This window comes from Penicillium crustosum (genome assembly GCF_028827405.1).
Source record: "Penicillium crustosum strain IBT 35664 chromosome Unknown utg000002l_segment0_segment0, whole genome shotgun sequence".
Classification (NCBI taxonomy): Eukaryota; Fungi; Ascomycota; class Eurotiomycetes; order Eurotiales; family Aspergillaceae; genus Penicillium; species Penicillium crustosum.
Window position 1 is genome coordinate 2,198,622 of NW_026623123.1, and position 20,861 is coordinate 2,219,482.

The following is a 20,861-nucleotide window of genomic DNA, read 5'->3' on the forward strand; positions in this document are numbered from 1 at the left end:
CTACAGTTGAACATGATGAAATCGGGACCGAGGATGGAGGCGCTGATCAACGATCCCCAGAGCCTAGAGCTGGACGTTCTGCTGATCCAGGAGCCATCCATTACCACCTACCGCACGCATATCAGCCACAGCGCCTGGCGTTTATACCGACCTACAACTCAGACCGACGCCGTTCGATTTCGCAGCTTGCTCTATGTCAATCGAAGAATTTCTACCTCATCGCATCGCCAACTACCGTGTGACCACCCAGATGTCGCGGCCATCAAGATCTGGACAGCCGACTCCCAAACGCTGGTATTTTCCGTCTACATGCCTCCAGTACCACTTCGCACGGGCGACGACTCCTCAGAATTACCAGCCCTCACGGCGATACAAAACTCCATCACAACCGCTACACAAAATGAGCAGCGCGCGACTAGCATCATTGTTTCCGGTGATCTCAACCGACACCATCCAATGTGGGGCGACAACTATATCGCTCCTAGATACATAGAAGACGCCAGCGACCTGATCGATTTCTTCCAAGCCCACAACCTCCACAGTTGTCTTCCTCGAGGAACGGCGACTTACTGGGCATTCAACAACCCCGGACAAAACTCGACCATTGACCAGACGGTGACAGATAGCCCGGGTTTGCTCGTCAAATGCCATCTGTATCACGAAAACTATGGATCCGACCACCGTGCCACCTACTCGGAATGGAACCTTCAACCCCGGAGCACGCCAAACACCAAAGCAAGGAAGGCGTATGAGCGCGCGGACTGGGCCAGAATCGGCGAGGAAGTAGCCCGACGGATGAACCCATGGAAGCAGATCAAGACCCGGCCAACACTCGACCGGGTAGTGGAAAACCTTACATTGACGACGGCCCAGGCGGTCGACCGGTTCACACCCGAGACACGCCCCACGCCCTAACGTGGTTCCCGGCCGGTCCGTCATCCCTGCCGGTCCGTCACCCCATCGAAACTTCAAAATTTCTACAAGTTTTAAACACCATTTAAACAACCAAAACAACATAAATATCACTAAACTATGCTTTAGGGCATTTATTAAAAGAATACCCTTTCTGATTACAACCAGAACAGGTAATTTGACGACGTACAGGGGGCAAAACAGGAAGGGTAGGTTCAACCTGGGGTTCTGGAGCAGGTGTAGGTTCAGATATATATCTTGCACTAACACCTCCCTTATCACCAACATTGGTAACAAGGTCCAAAACCTCCGTTAAACTACCTGTATTAGACATCCGCTTCTTTGATTTCTCCCTCTTTTTCGTCTGCTTTCTATTTCCCTCCCGTAAACGCTTGATTTCATCCCGCATTAAGACATGCTCGTGAACTAGCTTAACAGACATATTGTAAAACTGTTGAAGATCACGTTTTGTAGGCGAAGAGATCTTATCAGCAGCTGAACTTAGACCGGAATCGAGCCTAGATTTGCGTTTTGCTAGCTACTTAGTCGTCCGAGGGATACCGGTAGAGATATTACTACCCGATGTTGAACCTTGTGAAACTGGTCGATCCGGTAGAGGCGGAGATTGAAGGCGAATATTGAGCTTTGATAATACCCGATCAGGGTCTAATGGTACTAAACTAGTAGCTACGAAGACACTATGAATGATAGACTTTTTAAATGAGTCGTCACAAGCCGCTGGAAAGATATTAAGGAAGTCATCTTTTTCGATAGAATCGATGCCTAATTAGGTATATTCCGCAACCCGCCTTCCGTAAGAGCGCTTTAACACAGCAAAACAACTAATATCTAGAGGCTGTAAAAGATGAGAGGCATACGGAGGCATACAGATTGGAATGATATTGTTTTCCTGGCAAATCTTGTCGAATGTTGCCGTAAGATGACTATCGTGGCTATCGAGGACTAAAAGACGATGTTTCCCCTTCGTCTGACTTATTGTATACGGAATAAAGTGTTTTTAGAGCCAATCAACGCTAATTTTATTACTTGTTTAGCCGTTTGGACTAACATTAAAAGCCCAATGCTTTAATAGGTCGTCAAACCATCGTACTATAAAGTGTTTCCCCTTAAAGATAATGTATAGTGGGAGCGCTCGCCCGGAGGCGCAAATTGATTCGACAACAGTCACCTATTCACGATTGCCAGGTTGTAAAACGCCCCTCCGACTAGTGTGAAATGACTGCGTAATAACCTTCGTTATTGCGCTAACTCCCATCGCAAACCCCGATTCGTCAAAGTTGTAGATATCATCTGAAGTGATACTATATTGAGAAATCGTTTTTTCGACAAGCTTAAACCACTCAATAATGGTATTTAGGTCTTCCATTAAAGCGCGTTTATAGTCATATTTGCGAGAGAATCGACTAGTAAGCTCAGGATGACGTTTGATATATTGTGTTGGCCAATTTTTGCCAACGGTCTGGGGGGTATGATCTCCGCGGTGTTGGAGTAGTAAATTGGCCATATCTCTTAACATAGCGATCGTAAGCGCAGCGCCTCTCTGGTCCATAGAGATTAACCAATCCTGAATTGATTCCTCTTCTAGCTGTGTGAATTTATGGCCTGTAGCCCTTGCTTCATATAGATTAGGAATGCCTTTCATCCGATCCGCAAGAGTTGTGCGGGGGACATTAAAAGAGCGAGCAGCAGCAGCGATCGTGTTAATCCTGCCATTTTGAATTGATTTAATAGCTAGCAAGATCCTGCCTTCCTGCTCAACTGATTTCTGAGCTTTTTGACTGCGGTTCGGTGGCATGGTAGGCGTTTAAAAAGGGGTGGTTGGGTAGAGGCAGAGAATTTGAGGTGAGATGACGGACCGGCAGGGATGACGGACCGGCCGGGAACCACGTTACTCCAAGCGATGGTTTACTCCAGATCTTAAGGTCCAACAAGTCGAAGTCAACCAACTGCGTAGGAGGTGGCAGGCAAGCTGTGCCGAGCTGGGAAGAGAGCACGCTAACACCACGGCTGCATTCCAAGCTATGCGGCAGAAACGACGAGCGTGGACGAGGACCATCGAGAAAGCCAAGTCCTCACACTGGAAGCAGTTCCTAGACGAAGCTGGTGAAGGGAAGCTCTGGAAGGCATACATGAAGCCCCGAGAGACATGGGATTGCGTCCCAGCACTGCGAGTGGGCTCGGAGGAGTGCGCCCAAAACGAAGAAAAAGCGAAGGCATTCCTGGATGCGTTCTTTCCCGCCATGAGTCCACCCGAATTCAGCCCACCTGCCACATCGGCGACGGAACTCCCGTGGCACCCGATTACTGAATCGGAGATTGAGCGATCACTGAAAGCAGCCAAAGGGAATACAGCGCCCGGGGAAGATACCTTACCGATGCTGGTTTGGAAGAGGCTTTGGAGGCATCTGAAGGCCTTCATTGTTAGCATCTTCACAGCTTGCGTAGAGCTAGGGCACCATCCGAGACAGTGGAGGAGCGCAAAAATCACCGTCTTACGGAAACCAGGCAAGCCAGATTACTCGAAACCTGGTGCCTACCGCCCAATCTCACTGCTCAACACGCTCGGCAAGCTCCTGGAGGCAGTGATGGCCCGACGGTTGTCCTATCTTGCGGAGAAGCACGGCCTGCTACCGAACAGCCAGTTCGGCGGACGGCCGGGTAGGACCACCGAGCAAGCCCTGCTGGTGCTGTCCAGTGCGATCGACAAAGCCTGGTACAAGCACAAGGTGGTGACCCTGATCGCCTTCGACCTCGAAGGTGCCTTCAACGGAGTAAACAAGACAAGCCTGGATGCGTCGCTGCAGGCGAGACGGATCCCGCTCGTGGCCAGAAAATGGATCGCAAGCTTCATGAGCGATCGGAGCGCCAACATTGGGTTTGACGACTTCCGCACTGAGACTGCTCCACTGATGAATGCTGGGCAAGCGCAAGGATCACCACTATCCCCCATCTTGTTTGCATTCTTTAACGCCGACCTGGTCGACCAGCCCGTCGACTCCCACGGAGGTGCGTCGGCATTCATCGACGACTACTTCCGGTGGCGAGTGGGCCACTCAACCGAGGAGAACCTTGCCAAAATACAGGCCGAGGATGTCCCTCGCATTGAGGAAAGGGCACGACGAACCGGATTCTCTTTCGCGGCGGAGAAGACCGAGCTCATCCACCTCACCAGAAAGAAGGGAGATCACTTGAGAGGAAAGGTCAGCTTCGATGGAACCGACATCAAGCCGTCACCAACAGCCAAACTGTTGGGTGTGGTGTTCGACCAGGGACTCCGCTGGAAGGAACACGTCCAGCAAGCCATCAAACGCGCCACCAAGACGACTGTCGCTCTGAGTGGATTAAGACACTTGCGCCCAGAGCAAATGCGTCAGCTCTACCAAGCCTGTGTCACGCCCATCGTAGACTATGCATCGACTGTCTGGCATGACCCGCTTCGGGGCAAAACTCATCTGCGACACTTGAACAAAGTTAAAAGAAGCGTGTTGATCCGGATCCTATCCGCTTTCCGAACAGTAGCAACATCAGCGCTAGAAGTGGAAGCCCATATACTCCCAACGCATCTCCGCCTTCGCCACCGAGCGCAGCGCACCATAGCGAGACTGCATACTCTACCCCGGGATCACCCCATGTGGAGCGCACTGGTGCGTGCTCAGAATCGTAGAAACAACGTGGGATCGTACTCGCGCTTCCCTCTGGCGGAGGCGTTAAAAACCATGGAAGTCAACAGACTTAATGAGTTGGAAACGATCGACCCACGCCCGCTGCCACCCTGGCGAGCGAACTCCTTCACAGACATCGAATTGGAGCACGACCTGGAAACGGCAAGAGGAAAAGCAGAGTCTGCAAAAGACATGTCTGATATTGTGGTCTACTCGGACGCTTCCGGGCGTGATGATCATCTAGGAGCGGCCATCGTCACGCTCAACGACAATGGAGAAGTGTTAGAAGCCCAGCAGATCCAGGTAGGTCCGATGGATCGCTGGTTGGTCCACGTCGCAGAGCTCATCGGCATCCTTTACGCGGTCGACATGGTATTCAAGCTGGCCCACCAACGCATAGACAGACTGGGATTGCTGGGTGGAACACACGGGACGGCAAAAATCTTATGCGACAGCAGATCGGCACTGCAAGCAATCCAGAACCCAAGCAACAAATCGGGACAGCGAATCGTCCATGCGATCACCCAGGCAGCCTCCGAGGTTCAAGCAAAGAACATCAGACTCCGCCTCCAGTGGATCCCAGGACATTGTGAGAATGCCGGGAATGATGCGGCAGATCAACTCGCCAAGGAAGCCGCGCGATGTCGGCGTGGGCCGTATCGTAAAAATGTAGGGGTCCAATCAATGGTATTCAACTCTCTGTATTTCTGTATCGGCTTTTCTAACAATTTATATGGGCCGCCGATTTCTAATTTAAATTACAAAAACATGTAGGATTAATAAATCCTCCGGTATGCCGGTCGTCATACTCCGACACGCGACCGGGTAAAACCCATTCCTTCCGGCCGCTACTATCGAGGGAGAACGCGTTCATATGCAGTAAAGTTCATGCTCAATGGGAGCAGGAATGGAAAGTTAGCACCAAAGGTTCTCACGTACGAAAGATTGACAGCGAGCTACCGGCGCCGTACACGAGAAAGCTTTATGGGAACTTACCCAGGAATCGCGCATACCTGCTGACGCAGCTACGCACGGGCCATAACTGGCTATCCACCTACGCGAAGAGGTTCGGCTTCCGCGAAGATGATTTGTGCGAGTGCGGCGCGCAGGAGACGGTCAGCCACGTGTTGCCGCACTGTCCAAACCTGCAAGAGCTGCGGGGTGAATTGAGGAGAAAAGCCGGGGACGCGTGTAACAGCGTGTCGAGTCTGCTGGGAGGCTCAACCGAAGGTGAGAAAGGTAAACCAGACAACGTCTCAAGGGCGAAGACGGTTCAGGCCGTATTGGACTTCGCCGAGGCGTCACAGCGGTTCCGCAGTCGTGCACCATGAGGGCAGCCTAACAACGGAAGCGGCAATGGGCCAGGATAGGCCGTGACGAGGCTCTAAGTTCCTGTCAGGAAGTGGATCATTCCAAATGTACATACTCGGATATATAGTTGTCGTATACTGCATATCGCTTCGGCGAGAGGTCGGTGTAAATGAATATTACTACTACTACTACTCTGTATCAAAGCTAGTAAAAGATAATAATGATATTTGGCTGAGCTGTTTACCCAAGTTCGGTACTTGAAATATTTGCGTCGCGAGGCAGTCTGCCGCGAAGAACAGCGGAAAGACCTAAGAACGGACAAGCAGGCCTACGGCTCATACGGTGACTCCATCAATCCGCCTCCTGGATATGCAGACAGAAACCGAGCTCCGTCCACCGAAACACCATCCCAAATCGAAGGGTCAGCTATATCTGCCGGACGGAAAGGTAGCCGCGTCGTATCGTCGTACGTAAGGCCGGCGAGTCCCTTGCCGTCACTATCCTATGCAGGATAGGCACGACGTATCAAAAACTGCTGCCTCCTGTACCGATCACCGTGGGAGAAGTCGCCGAACGTAAGGACCTGTAGAGCCGGCAGTCCACCGGGGCCAAATGTCTATTCGGCAAATGACACAAAATCCTCGGCCTCTGCTATTGCTGCGGATGACTCGAGCACTGCCTCCTGAAAATCTATACACTCGAGGGGCGACCTATCGTAGTACGCGTTGAGAATACGATCGTAGTCATTATTATCACTAGAGATATCCTCGTCTATAGAACCCCTACGCGAACGAGGGTCCTATGAATACGGTTTGCGTATCTTATAGAGGAAGGTGATAATCTCTCGTTAGATATCTCGATAGATTCGCTCGGGACCGCTGAACCGTAAATGTAAAAGCCGAAGCTAGGAATACTTCGCCGTAGGTCGAAGGTACCGCCGCTGTCTTGATTAGTATGCACACGTTCGCTAGGCTAATAAAGACTTACAGCGGTAGATAGTCTTACACACAGTGCCAAAGTAGTCACCTAGCCTAGGTCTACAATAGTTGACAAATTTGCAATCTATACGGGCGATATATCCCGATCGTCCTTAAATAAGCCATCCTCGCCGATAGGAGTGAGTTGGCGCTTATAGTAGATAAGGCTTTTTAACGTAGTTTAGTGGTACTTTATAGCGTCCTGGATACGGGACTCCGACGCCGGAAAATTGGACAATCGTAGATGTAGATGCTGCAGCCTACGAAACGAACGTAGGAACCATACAACCGTAGATAGGCTACGCCCGTCGCCCGGTTCGTACAGTAGGAGATCTAAAGAAGTTTTAAAATACTCCAGTTGTAGTAGCTTTTGTGACCGCGATAGTAACTATAAGAGACGTAGCTGATTCGGGCAGTCCCGGAGGGTAAGCGCTTATAGGGAATAAAATATCGAACTGTCCTCTGATAAGAGATTTGGGGGAAGGGTCACCCTTAATAGTGCTAGGGAGGATAAGGTCGGAACAGCTGTCGGCTTCTCGACTCTTATATCCCCGACCCCGAGCTCCGGCCCTCGCAGTCTAAGACTCTTCTAGTATAGAGTATAGGCGGAAGCGGAATAAATAAAGCCGATGGATAGGTAATCGAGATAGCTCTAATTGTGACGGATACACTGTCGTAGCAAATTAACCTCGGTCTAATACTAGATTCCTTCCCACTCGAAGGCCGTAAGACTCGATAGTTCGGACAGTCCTTCTAGACGGTACTATATCTGAGGATAGGTACTGTCGGTGACGAGTGAGAGACGGGCGAGGCGCTGTTGATACCGGCTGAGATAGCCTCCCTGATCGAGAACTCCTATCGGGACACATATCCCAAGCCGCTATCTATTGCTGGTCAGTCACAGATCCCGAGAATAGGTACTAGCGTATACGGACTCGAAAGTGCTCAGGCTATTGGGCTTCAAATGGGTGAATACTAGCTGCAATTGATCCTTTACGTCGTCCAAAAATTGCTGATATGCCGTCGCCTCGTCCGAAGCTCCTAATATGGTCGGAGACTCCGGCAGCCCCGCCGCGCGAAAGATGTTGTAATATGCATATCGATTAAACCGGACGAGATGAAATGGAGCTTGGATTTGCAGGTTCCTCACGTGCTGAAGGTAGCCTACGGACCGGGATTGACCGAGGTGGAGAAAGAAGGAGTCGACATCCAGAACGTTCAGCGCCCACTCACTTGCTGCGTGGAATGCAATGGTACGGTAGATGTGAGGAACCAAAACTGAATATAATTTCGACGAGACTCGGCTGAGAGCGCGTAGGTGGGCGGGTGGCAGCTGGCAGGCGGTCAGAGAACGTGAATCAAACAAACCAAACACACCAGGTCTTACCCAATCGGCGATCAGCATCAGAATCTCACACGGCAACGTCTCCAGCATTGTACTGGGAGAGGTGACATCTGTTCACTGCATCAATCCATTCTGGACAATGAGCGACTTAAGAAGCAGGGGCTTGCTGAGACTTGGAGTGCCTGGTCAAATTAACCCCAGACACTTAAACAAAGAAAATATATTTAGTTGGTATCCGCGGAAGACATGCCGTACATCGCGCTGGAAGACAAGCTAGCCCATCCGGTCCCTAATAACCAGGCTCAGTACTTTATTTTGTAACTGCTCTTGACCACAAGGCACAAACTGTTGTAAACCGCATCTCATGATATGTCTCGTTCCTAGCTTGGTGGGATGTTCGGCATGAGCGGCATCAAGACGCAGTGACCGCAGTGTAGCCATGGTGTCCTCACCGGTATTTTAGTGTGCGGAATAAGACGATAAATTGGGGACAACCGTTGTCAAATTCAAAATAATAAAAACGTTCAACTAAGCAACCTTTGGCCTAACAGGCCAAACAAACAGGGCCCCACGGTTCATGTGGGGCAACAGGTAAGCGTGCATGCACAGCTAAGGTCGCGGTTGAAACGGTTACAGTTGTTAAGGAGCGCTGTTCTACTGTAAAACATAAACGATATTTGAATTCGAGTCAACCAAATGGCAAAATCCTACAAAATGGGCTGCAGTAGTATGGTCCTGCGAGACCTGGGGTCCAAGACGTTCAGCCTTGGGAAGATCTTCGGACATTAGGCCGTTTGCTTTCAGAAAAAAAGGGTAGACCTCGAAGGCGCACTGAGATTGCACAATATTTTAACGGGAAACCGAGGCACTCTCTATACTAGGCGGTCGGTTGGCCTGGCAAAAACAGCTCACGTCTCTATGCGATCGTTATCGCCAAATAAGAGCGAGCGATAAGAATACTCCCGCCCGCTAGTGCCAGTAACCACCCCCTGCATTACGAAACTTGACAAATAAATCAAGGGTCAATCTACTGATCTGGGATATTCTGTATTCAATGCCATGGTTGTGTTAAATACATATACACTAACTAGGCCCGTAAGAAGTAAATACCAACTATCCTCCTTTCATCAACGAGCAGGCATTTCATCCCGGCCTCCAAGTATGCGAGTATCGTTCTGCTTCGAAGTCTGTGCCATCTCCCCGGATATGAATAGAGTCTACGCTGCATACTCAAGCACCGTATGCAGGATAACCCTCGAATAAGTGACAGCGCTGTATGCCAGGACCAAGTGCATCACATAGAGACTGGGCCGCCAACCATTCACCACGCCCATCCTCTCCAACGGCCGAAGCAGATAAAAGACAGCCCCAAGAGAATTCCAGATGGCGACTCGACCAAAATGTACCGCCAATAGTGGGGGGATTTGAAATGTCCCGGTCAAGGCATGAATGGTTGGTATCAGCGAAAGTAAGCCCAACGAGACACAACTGTACGGGAAACGGTACCGCGCTGCACAGATACTGGGATCCCAGACTAGGAAATCCACCAGAGTCCCAACAGCAACGACGGTGAAGGCCGCTAGGTATCCGAGCTGGAGGGAAGGCTGGGCACGGAACAGCAACACCACGGAAGGAATAGTAGTCGTCCAGATCAGGACCAAAACGCCTCCAAGCTCCAGCTTTTGCCACTCTGCCGCATCACTGCCGTGGGATGCGTATAGGATACGATATACCAGGCTGGACAAGCACCAGAGGATGACGCCTGCACAATAGACGAGCACCGACAGTGAGTCAAGAATCCCTCCCGGGGATGATGGGAAGTGGAAGAGTAAGAAATGAATCATAAAGAGGTAAAAGTAAGAAAGTCCAAAAATGCTGATTATGGCGAGGATTGCACAGTCGTGCAGAGTCTGAGCTTTAGCTTCAACCATTGTACTTGGGTTGTTGATCGGTTGGGCAGAAGGGGTTACCGCTGGATCGGACTGGGACCTGGAAGACGGTGCAGATGGATGGGTTGGTCTCTTGGAAGTGGTCCAATCGGGTGTTCCGTCACACCACACAGTAGGAGGTCGAGATGGCTGACGCTGAAAGGAAACCATCTTAATTCTAGATATTATCATGGGGTAGGCGGGCTATTTAATTGAGAAGCAGGAGTGGAGAAGACGAAGCGGCTAGTTGCGTTCACTTGGTGGAATTGAACTATTGTAGGTGTGTGTCCCCTGTCAGAATCCAATCCATGAATTCTGTCCAAGTACGTACAACTGTCAACCTTGATGGTCAATGAGTGGGTGGATTCATTGATGGCAACATGGCCAACATGGCTGGTGGTTTAGAGAGGGTGTTTAGAGAGGGTGGTTAAATTCAAGTGGTAAACGGTTCCACCACAAATTTGGAGCGGTTGTTCATCAACACCTCGGAGGTCAGGCCGGCTTCGGAAAGACACATGGTTCAAGCTAATATTAGAAATACTTTGTTTGATAATTGACTTCCTGGACTTGGTTAAGGCTTCACTTCCTTAGTTCGGGGTTGGCATCATTTACGTGGCGGTTGGCTCAAGCTTTTTCCTGCTGGGATGGGAGTATTTATCCACCTATCAATTTCACACCTATCAATGACCCATTGTTAGAGCCATCACATTGAACTGATCGAAAAATGCGTACACTCTGGTCTAAGCATTTTGTTCAATTGGACAATATACGAAGCTGGTCAAAGCCGCCGCTTTAGCCACCCTCAACATCTAGGGGGTTGATTACCCCAGCGAGCCAGCAACCGAGAGCTTTCGCTGTAGCCATTAATTTTCAATCGCACGAATGAAAGCATTTACTACTGAAGGTGGCTCTAGCGACCCGGAATCCCCAACCAGCCCCAAGAGGGCATTACATGTTGGTTTGTTCTTCCTCGACTGCCTATCGCTGTCCATGACCTGTATCTCTAGCATATAGCGGGGACGGCTCACACTATAACATTATTACGGTTGCACAAAGAATGACTGCCTTTCCACAGCAGCAAAACAGTCAGATAAGCGCTATGGAAGAAATCGCCGATATTGTTCGACAGATCGGCCGGCAGCAAGGAGAAAACGTATACTTCCGAGCTTGCTACGCCCTTTTCAAGCACCTGCAGGAGAAGGCCAGGGAAGCATCTGAGGACCTGCTCCGCCTTCACCAATCTGGCACTTTTGGTTCATCCGATGACGAGTTCTACGCCGCCTACCAAGTCGCACAGGAACTTCGAATCTCAGTACATGATCTGGTTGACCAGGCATGCAAAGCCCAGTTGGCCTGTGAGGAGTTCTGTCAGTTGGAGCCCAGATATTCGGCGCGTAAAGCTTTCAAGTTTACAGACACGACACAAACAGCCGAGGCGTCTGAGACCAATACCCAGGAGGGTTGTGATAGCCCCCGGTCGATGCGGTTCATAATACTACCAGTGAACGATATCTGAGGGCACCCCATGCCGTTCAGTACGATTGCATAAGGACTTTGACAAACCTGTAAATAGCCCTCATAGTTCCTTTGATATGTATGCAACATTTATTGTGAAACATTGTGAAAGAATGAACGACATTAGAAGCCCATAGAATCCTAGTAGATCGTAGTAGCAGCCCGTCGGCGGCTTTTGAAACAGTAACAGAACATTATCCGCAACGATAGAATAACATCCAAAAAGATTGCAAGCTAGTCAAATCTTGAGAAGTCAGCAAAATAAAACCAAAATCTAGGTCTTGTTGCATGTATGGTTTCTTTTCTGAATTCATGTTTGTGCTGTCTGGTTGAAAAGCCTCTGTTTTCTACCAACAGCTGCAGTTGAGTGCTATGCCACCGTAAATATCAGTGACATAATTGGCCCATCAATTTACTGACCTTGCTTGTTTCATTGACATGATAGAAGCCACACTGGTCTACGTCTCAGTAGATTATTAAAAAATGGTTAGCTAATGGTAAAAGCATTCATTTTCGGTGGGCAGCGATTTCTAGGGGAAAGAGAATAAAGAAGGTAGTCTACCATACATTGGAGAAACTATAAATAAGGGAAGCTCTTCCATCCATCTCAAAGGTATCTGTTCCAGAGAATATTCTCAGCTAGTTTGAGCCATGTCTTCCTCCAAGCCAGAAAGCAAAGGAGTCACAAAAAATCACAATACGAGAAGCCAGTCACCCAAGGATTATAATGAAAACAACATGCAAAAGGCAGCTGAAAGTTCTCCAGCCAAGGCCAGGGCTGCGAATGAACAAGTCTCGTACGTCAAGCCAAAGTCCAGCGGAAAAGCAGATGCGCATGCTTCCGATCAAAGCCAGGAGGTCCAGTCACAGTCAAAGCCCCAATACAGTCCACAAGACAGCCATCCAACCACGGATGGCCCGAATGAAGCTGCTCCAGTGAAACCAAACGACGCGGACACGGATATGAAAGACAGTGAGCCTGAAAGGGACCTACATGAACCGCCCAATCCGAGAATGGCCAACAACGGAACGAATCCCGGTGGTCCAGCGCCAGTCGACGTTGACGACGAGGAATATGGCGAGGTCCTGAGTGATCTGAAGACGCTGTCAATTGGTCAGGATCGAGGTGGAGAGCCAGACGCCTGGAGCCGCCTAGGACGATCACTCGTATTGCTGGTTCGATACGGGCCCTACAAAGCGGCAAAATACCAAGTCCAAACCGCAAACGGATACAACACTGCAGGCCTGCAAAAAGTATCGGATCCCGAGACTAGAATTTCCCACATCACATACCGAGGACAAGATGGAGAAAAGCATAGGCGGTACACCAGGAACAATGTTGCCGGTATTGTTGGCGTGGCAATCAAAGAAAGGAAAAAGGGATCCAAAACAGCCCCCGTAGCATATGTCAAAATCTTGTGGCAAGACATCGATGAGGACGATCAATGGTTGTTGAAAAGGAACACCTGCTGGATTACCAACGCAGATCTCATCACCTTGACGGATAAGGTTACGGCAGCACAAAAGATAACCGAAGTCTGGGAGAAGCAGGAACTACGCTACAATAACTGGCAAGGCTTAATTGGAAGAGACAGCCCTGATCGTTCACCTAGTCCTTGTCCGCTGGATACCTTCAAAGCGGAAAAGGATTGGACACTAAAGCGAGAGCGCACAAATGAACCATTTCCAAGTTTCGAACGTAGTCTAGATGCGCGGAGTCCTACTACCCATCTGGACCAAGTTGGACAGAGGCAAGTGAGGCAACTGGCGGCAAACAACAGCGAGCGTTATAATCCAGATCCGATAAAGCAAGAATTGAACAGTGAGGAAAACGAACTGTTTGTCCGTACGAATGGTCAGAACACCAATGATCAGAACGCCAATGGTCAGATCACCAATGACCTGGATAATAACACAAGCAGCGGATCTGGGCAAAGTGAGCCCCCACCAAAATTGAGCAATTTCTATAGGAAATGGTTGAAAAGACGGCAACTTGATGAAACAGATCTCGATAATCTCGACGATCAGTATATTGCAAGATTCGAAGCCGCCGCCTTTGTTTATGTTGGTGAACTGAGGAAGCAAGGCTACTTTGTAGAAGATGATATGTGATATGGGTGCGGATCTCTAAGGTGGAGATAGTGATCAAAAGTTTCGGCAATCGAAATGATCGAGTTATCTCCGTAGTGATATGATGAGAATGGCCACATGATTGTATTTTCCTTTTCCATCGCTGGCGATGTGAGAGGTCCGCTCAGCAGACTTGTTAAATTGTTTTCGTTTTAGGATTTCTATATATGCACTCAGAATGAATATCAACCTTTTGTATTGAATAACACTAGCATGGGGCGGAGAGGAGAGTATACATCTTGAGCAGCCAATTGTTTAAAAATTGAGAGTTATACAGGGTTTAAATAGTAGGGCTTTTGAGTAATTTGCTCACTAGGGCTGCGGGCGCTCTCCATTTGCTATCTACGATGAAGATGGATCCTTCGGGGCTGAATCAACAAAATTGAATATCTATGCACATTTTTTGTTAACCAAAACATCTTTGTGTTTAATATGTTATATGTTGCCCGTCTTATACAGACGTGACCTTTCATTATGCTCTCCCATAATAATAGAACAACAAAATATGTAAGCATAGAACGAAGTAAAGGGCACAAGCCCATATCTGCATCGCTGTGATAACGAAAAAAACACGATTTTAGTTGATGGACGGGCGTAAAACCACTGACTGAAATCAGATAAAAATCTAAACATACCGTATCGCCGTGCTCAAACCCACCGGGCTATTATAATGGCGACCATTTCGTACAACGCTACAAATTCTGGGTTTCAGGCAAGGGTGATGAATGACAATATCATGGCTTGGTACACACCTCCAGAATCATCAGAGGGGAAAGTTCACCACCTAGCCCAATAGTGCGGCATTGCAAATAGTAATGAACGATTTAAGTTGCAAAAGAGACATCGATCTAAGCAAAATATGAAAGCCTGAGATACCTTCGCTGAGGAATTAACATGCAGGATTTAAATTGATTCACAGGGCAAAACTATTGAACCGAACCAATCAAATACATAAACATAGAGATTTGCCTAACACATGTTTTCTTTCTCCTTGGACTTACCACAGTCGATGCTACCAAGTGATTTCACTTTAATGGCACTCGATCTGTCAGTGGAATGTTCTGTTCCATTGGTGTTCACCGGAAAGAGCATAAGCACTGGTTCTCGCGCAGAACCCTGATTTTCAAGTTCCTCTTCATCTTCTAGTATGACTCTCCTCAACTTGATAAACTTATAATATGCAAGCAATAATGAAAATACAATCAAGAGAAGACTGGTCACCACGACTGTAACAATGGCCATTACAGACCAGTGACCTGATTGGGAAGTGTAAACGTTGACAAGCGTGGCGAGAAGCCCAGCGGCTGCATTTAATGCGGCAGGCCTATAATTATGTCAACTGTGAGAATCCATGATGACAGAACTCTAGGGCTGTGCTTACATAAAGATCTTGTTCACAAGCCACGAATAATTGCTTTCGAGTGTTCGGAAAAGCACGATCAATGCAGCGGCTCCACCGACAAGAAATAAGCAGGCAATGACGAGCAAGGGAGGATTTTGAATAGTGCTTAATACAGCTCGTCCAGCAGTATTCTTTTTCAGCACTTCCTCCACCTGGTTTGATTCTTTCAGCGAAGTAAATGTTCCCGGGATTACCAGATATCCTGCAAGTAAAGCCCAATTTGCTATGCTAACAAAGACATTGTATTTCCAATTCATTTGCGCTTCTTCTTTCAACATTATTGTGTAATTTGTATCATGGCTTTGGCTGGCGGAGGTATCTGCGCGTTGTATATTTTCAGTGGAATCAGACTGGGTATGCCCCGTTCGCCTTCTCACAACCTCTGGTATCCCAAACTGCATGGCCCTCGATATGATTCGATGCGTAAAAAGCTGCAATATATCAAAAAGAGAAAGAGGACATGTAACATATTTATATTGGCTTTTTAATCTTCCTGTTGTGGATTAACTGCTCCGCATTTGCTAAGCCTACGGTTTCTCACAAAAAGTTGGGGGGCCAGATCCAATCAACCCATTACTGGAGTAAGAATTCAAAATATTGGAGGTGTCCTTGTAGTTTGGAATTTATCAGTTCACCGAATCATAATACAATCGAATCGAGTGGAGTCTTCGATAGAGGATAAGGAACATCAAGAATAAAGTTGCTGGCCTAATCTACATCACCAGAATGTCACATGTAAAGGATATGAGATTCGCACTCAATATTAATTATTGGGAATCAATTGTTGGACGTAATTGAAGAGAAATGTGAGGGTCAAAGAGTTTATAGCTGCTACAGTATCAAATATTTGATGACAGGCCATTTCCTAAGTAGGCTTAGGTATAAAAGTACATCATATCCGTTGTTTCGCTTACAAGACGTGTTTAAATTTACAATGGCGGCGTGGCTAGACCTGCTCTCAGATGTCACAGGCAGGTCCTTGGTAGACACCGGGCGATTCGAAGAAATTATCCAGGGAATGAGCCATCCCAACTCGCAATACCCTTCATTTATCTACTTTGCTGGCAATGGAAATCGGATCAAGGCCCTTCAAGCTTTGTTTCCTCACAACAATGTCACACGCAAGGGACCGACTGGACTCATTCGTATTCATCTCAGTACTACGACCGCCCACACTGAACATCCTATCATTTTTGCCGAGAGTAACCCTTTCAGCCAAGCTGGGGTGGGTGACACTTGCTTGATTAGATGGTCTGGAGACAAACATAGAAGATATTCTATTTCCCTTGGGGAGTCTCAGCCTCTAGCAGATCTTCAACAAGACGTGATTAGACAAAAGATCTTGCCGTGGACTCAAGTTCTTTGTCTTTTTGTTAATACCATCTCTGAGATGCAAGATGTACAACAACTGCTAGAAGCACCATTTGGAACCATGTCCATCGGAACTCAAAAAATACCCAACTTAATGCGTGTGATAATTATCCTGTCAGGGAACTTTCAGCTTAAAATGCATGACACGGGTGAGGACTTTGATACTCCCGAGGTATGCATGGGGCGACACAAAGTCACAATACTGGATCTCCGAGACAGATCAGAATTATCTCCCACCGTTGCCTTTGAGCCATTACGGAGCCTTATTCTTGATGAAATCCAAGAAATACGAAAAATACAGAAAGAAAAGTGCCTCTCAATCTCAGCCGTGCATCTCAATGCGCTCTGGGACCGAACTCTTCAACTTCAAATGAAAGGACCGAACCCAACCAACCTTGACTGTCTTTTAGTGGCACGAGGGGCTTATATAAGAAATAAAGCAATGGTGAATTGCTTTGTCGAGTTACAAAAGCAAATTGCAAATTCTGCATGCCATGAGAGTGAGCTCTATGAATTTATCGCTTCGGCTCTGCTACTAGACGCCTATCCGCCTGGGATGCATCGTAAGCAATTTCTATATTTACAAGATTACTCCCACTCCATGAGTCTTTCTAAAACCTTTCACCAACGGGGCTGACCAATATAGTCTTTCAGCCACAGATGATTTTCGATGCCCTTTATCGGGACCATTGTCGGGAGGCCTGGGATGAGGAAAACTCGGAAGCATGTTGTGTAAACATTTCAGATCAATTCGTCGAGAGCTTCGCTCAACTGGAACCGAAGACGACCTCAGCAGCCATCCGTCGGGAGTCGCTGGTAAGGTTCTATCGTCAGTGGGGAGGCTTGCAGTCGACGACAACTTGCTTTTCCTGCATGTGTCGACCGCCAGAGCATATGCTACCTTGCAGACATGCAATCTGTGACACTTGCGTTGTACTGTTTGGAACTGCAAGTACTTGTGCAGAATACCATATCGATTTATCCGAATGCCCTATCTGTGATATACCACTCCAACTCACAGTTCGCCAACTTCCTCCAACCAAGCGACCAATTGTGATAAGCCTAGATGGGGGAGGAGTTCGTGGTGTCATTCAGCTAGGGCTCCTACGAGCACTAGAAAGACGCCTTGGAGGCATATCGATAGCACAGATATCTGATTTGTGTATCGGGACAAGTGTTGGTATGTATATTTCTCTGTCATTGTACAAAAATGCATTCCTTGGCTGAAATTATCTGACATTAAGAGCAGGGGCACTTTCAGCGATGGATATAATCTTCAACGAAGTATCCGCAGAGGAAAGTTGCGCTAAATTTCCCGCTTTTGCTCGGATGATTTTTGGATCATCTCCAAAATGTGCACCAAAATCTACAATACCTCGATGTATTAAATGGGTTAAATGCCTGGTAGGCCTTTTAGCCGACTGCCAGTACGACTCAGACAACCTAGCGAATATCCTGCTGAGAGTGGTCGACCCCCAACGTCGAATGTTTGATGTCATGGCGACGAGCTCCACCGGTTGTCGAGTGGCCATTATCACAAGCCGCACTTCTGACGGGAAAGCGTGCGTCTTGGCAAACTATCGTGGGATGGGTCAGCGCAATTTTAATGCGGCATATCAATTCTTAACTCCTCGGACGGAGGATGAGAATCCTCTCTTACGGGACGTGTGAGTAGCGTTGAATTATCATCAGTCCAAAGTATTGTCATTTGTATCAACGCGTGAGACTTGCTGACGATCATTATTCACAGAGCTGAGTGCAGCATCGCCGCTCCCTTGTAAGTGCCCCGGTAGGCTTTTGAAGATAACGAGGGCTAATATCAAGCAGCGTCTTTCGAACGAAATCTCTTCCAGGGTTTGGATTTTTGCAGGATGGTGGAGTTCGTGCCAATAATCCTTTGGCAATTGCACTCAACGAGCTAGCGGTCATCTGGCCCTCAGCCAAAACGCATGATCTACTCTTATCAGTGGGAACAGGGTCATTTTCCTCTACGGCTGAGCCAGTTCATACTGGCCGGAGTTTATTGCGGGATAGTGCTATCCCTCGCATGATTCGAGCAACAATGTCTTCCCCAGCCATGGATGGTGAACAAGGATTTCGTGAGGCACTCAATTTCGTGTCGGATGACAAAAGATCAAAAGTTTTTCGGCTCAACCACGAGCTATCTCAACCGCTTCCTCGGTTGGACGATGTGAGCAGACTAGCGGAGATGTCCGAGATGCATTTTGCCGCTCCGGATGAGCTAGTGAGAGCTATCCTAGCATCTGCCTTTTTCTTCTTTGAACTGGATGAGCTGCCAATCAAAAGACAAGGGGTATACTTCTGTCAAGGGTCGATCTTGTGTTCCCGATCATATGCCAGGGATCTGGTGAAGCAGGTCATGGTCGAATTTCCGGAGGCAAGGTTCCAAACAGCCCGCAGCCATCATCTCGGGGACGTCGGTGAAGATGACGGTTGCCATGTGTGTGGATATTATCGCAAAAAAGTGAGTTTTTCTGTCAATAGTCTCGAAGAAATGACATCAATTGGGATTGCCGGCTCTTCATTCTTTCAAGTAATTGGCGGCTTTCCAAAATCGGCGCAGGAGCTTCTCGAAGATCAACAAGCAAATTCCCATTTTGGTCGTGCCGACCATTTAGTTGCTGCCTGGCCTCCAAAAAGGAATTGCTACTGCCCCCCACAGGTCAAACGCCACGTTCAATTCATAGAACCTGCCTTGGAGCATAAGAAGCGGCGACTATGAATTTCTATCCATTCTATCCCCTCGCTGTGCACTGGCTGGTTCAAGATGTTCATGTGATTAGAAAATCCTAAGGCTATGTCACTGTTGATCATTGTTGTGTACTATCGGTGCTGCTCTTTTGACCTATTAATGAGGTGTATTACTTGTGAATCCAAGAAGGGAAGCTGAAAGCCATGCATTAAAAAAAATTCGATCTTCCACCTGTATCCAAGAAAGAAAGAATTATTTCTCGTCTTGATTTCGATAGTGTTCAAAAGTAACTGGACAGGGGTAGTTAGGCCGATAATGTCGTCCCCGCCAATGCTTCATCAGGCGTGTACATCGGTACGAGCGGAACGTAGACTGAAAAGACCGGAATCTGGGAGTCGGCCGTCCAGATCTTGATCGCTGCCAAATCTGGGTGATCGCATCTCTTGTCGGCGAGAGAAGTTTGAAAGTTTGCGGTTAATGTATATGAAGCTTCGGAAGCGAACCCAGTCGCTCTCCACCGGGAAGGTATGCATCGAAATAAACCGTGAACACCCCACTGCAGGTCTTCGATACTACCGTTTGGTTTGAACTACAGAACTGAACATCCTCCATGCCTGGAGGCAGACAGTCTATGTTTCCGTAACTCGAATACTGGATTGTAAAACTGTCTAATCTCTTCATGCATAGAAAGAACCCCATAATTATAGGCTTTTCCTTCTCCCCCTGGAATCTCTCAACTGATTAATTTGTAATAGAAACAGAGTGGTAGAATCAAAAAGGAGCTGAATAAGCGGTGATAGCACTGAGTGCTGGATTCTCCCGTATTCTATTGGCTGAATGCAGCCTGAATTGAAATGACTTCCTATGCTACAACAAACTGGCGCGGTTGTATACGGGGTTTGGTGGTGTAGACGGCAAACTGCATCGACAGCGCTAATCTCGATTCCGCGGGACTTCGAAGTTCTTGGCATGCGAGAAAGACATGGTGATTCGTAATACATAAAGCATGCCGAATTAGGGTTAGCGTTGAAAGTTCCATGTTAAATACTGAGAATTAACCTGGATTCTCAACAGCTTCTGGTAAAGTAACTGGAAGTCAAATATCGTTTTATGTTTTACAGTTGAACAGCGCTCCTTAACAACTGTAACCGTTTTGACCGCGACGTTGGCTGTGCATGCACGCTTACCTGTTGCCCCATATGAACCGTGGGGCCCTGTTTGTTTGGCCTGTTAGGCCAAAGGTTTGCTTGGTTGAACGTTTTTATTATTTTGAATTTGACAACGGTTGTCCGCTAGAGAAGATACGGGATCGGACATTGATACCGATTAATCGGAAAGCTTGCAGGTTTCCTGTCAAATTGAAGAACTATTATCTTTTTCCTTAGCTGGAGAACAATCAACTTTGGATCCTTTTAATATTTTCCGTGATAATGCTCTAGTTTCTAACTTACAACAAAAAGGTCTATGTCAGAGGTATAGGACTCTACAAGCCCGTTGGCCAGAAGAGTAACGATCTACCGGTGGTTATAATCTAAATTCGAGAATTATATGTAGGAATATCAGATATTTACGAA

General features: G+C 47.7%; 7 protein-coding genes across 7 annotated transcripts; 4 read left to right on the forward strand and 3 right to left on the reverse strand.

Annotated features, from left to right (window-relative positions):
* Positions 1–12: 12 nt before the first annotated feature.
* N7487_004348 (reverse transcriptase) lies at positions 13–5,926 on the forward strand (the record flags this gene model as incomplete). Its single annotated transcript, XM_056872095.1, has 3 exons — positions 13–876; positions 2,832–5,167; positions 5,476–5,926. 3 exons carry the CDS (start codon positions 13–15, stop codon positions 5,924–5,926), a joined length of 3,651 nt encoding a protein of 1,216 aa, XP_056729815.1.
* A 1,855-nt stretch (positions 5,927–7,781) lies between these two features.
* Positions 7,782–8,318, reverse strand: N7487_004349 (F-box protein; the record flags this gene model as incomplete). The annotated part of the gene is made up of 2 exons (XM_056872096.1): positions 7,782–8,216; positions 8,271–8,318. The coding sequence occupies 2 exons, from the start codon at positions 8,316–8,318 to the stop codon at positions 7,782–7,784; spliced, it is 483 nt and encodes a 160-aa protein (XP_056729816.1).
* A 1,127-nt stretch (positions 8,319–9,445) lies between these two features.
* N7487_004350 (Hly-III-related protein) lies at positions 9,446–10,159 on the reverse strand (the record flags this gene model as incomplete). Its single annotated transcript, XM_056872097.1, has 1 exon — positions 9,446–10,159. One exon carries the CDS (start codon positions 10,157–10,159, stop codon positions 9,446–9,448), a length of 714 nt encoding a protein of 237 aa, XP_056729817.1.
* A 1,096-nt stretch (positions 10,160–11,255) lies between these two features.
* N7487_004351 (uncharacterized protein) lies at positions 11,256–11,672 on the forward strand (the record flags this gene model as incomplete). The annotated part of the gene is made up of 1 exon (XM_056872098.1): positions 11,256–11,672. The coding sequence occupies one exon, from the start codon at positions 11,256–11,258 to the stop codon at positions 11,670–11,672; it is 417 nt and encodes a 138-aa protein (XP_056729818.1).
* Positions 11,673–12,409: 737 nt separating this feature from the next.
* On the forward strand, positions 12,410–13,783 carry N7487_004352 (uncharacterized protein; the record flags this gene model as incomplete). The annotated part of the gene is made up of 1 exon (XM_056872099.1): positions 12,410–13,783. The coding sequence occupies one exon, from the start codon at positions 12,410–12,412 to the stop codon at positions 13,781–13,783; it is 1,374 nt and encodes a 457-aa protein (XP_056729819.1).
* A 987-nt stretch (positions 13,784–14,770) lies between these two features.
* On the reverse strand, positions 14,771–15,481 carry N7487_004353 (uncharacterized protein; the record flags this gene model as incomplete). Its single annotated transcript, XM_056872100.1, has 2 exons — positions 14,771–15,125; positions 15,183–15,481. 2 exons carry the CDS (start codon positions 15,479–15,481, stop codon positions 14,771–14,773), a joined length of 654 nt encoding a protein of 217 aa, XP_056729820.1.
* Positions 15,482–16,137: 656 nt separating this feature from the next.
* On the forward strand, positions 16,138–19,317 carry N7487_004354 (patatin-like phospholipase family protein; the record flags this gene model as incomplete). The annotated part of the gene is made up of 4 exons (XM_056872101.1): positions 16,138–17,137; positions 17,221–17,754; positions 17,824–18,241; positions 18,402–19,317. 4 exons carry the CDS (start codon positions 16,138–16,140, stop codon positions 19,315–19,317), a joined length of 2,868 nt encoding a protein of 955 aa, XP_056729821.1.
* Between the last annotated feature and the right edge of the window lie 1,544 nt (positions 19,318–20,861).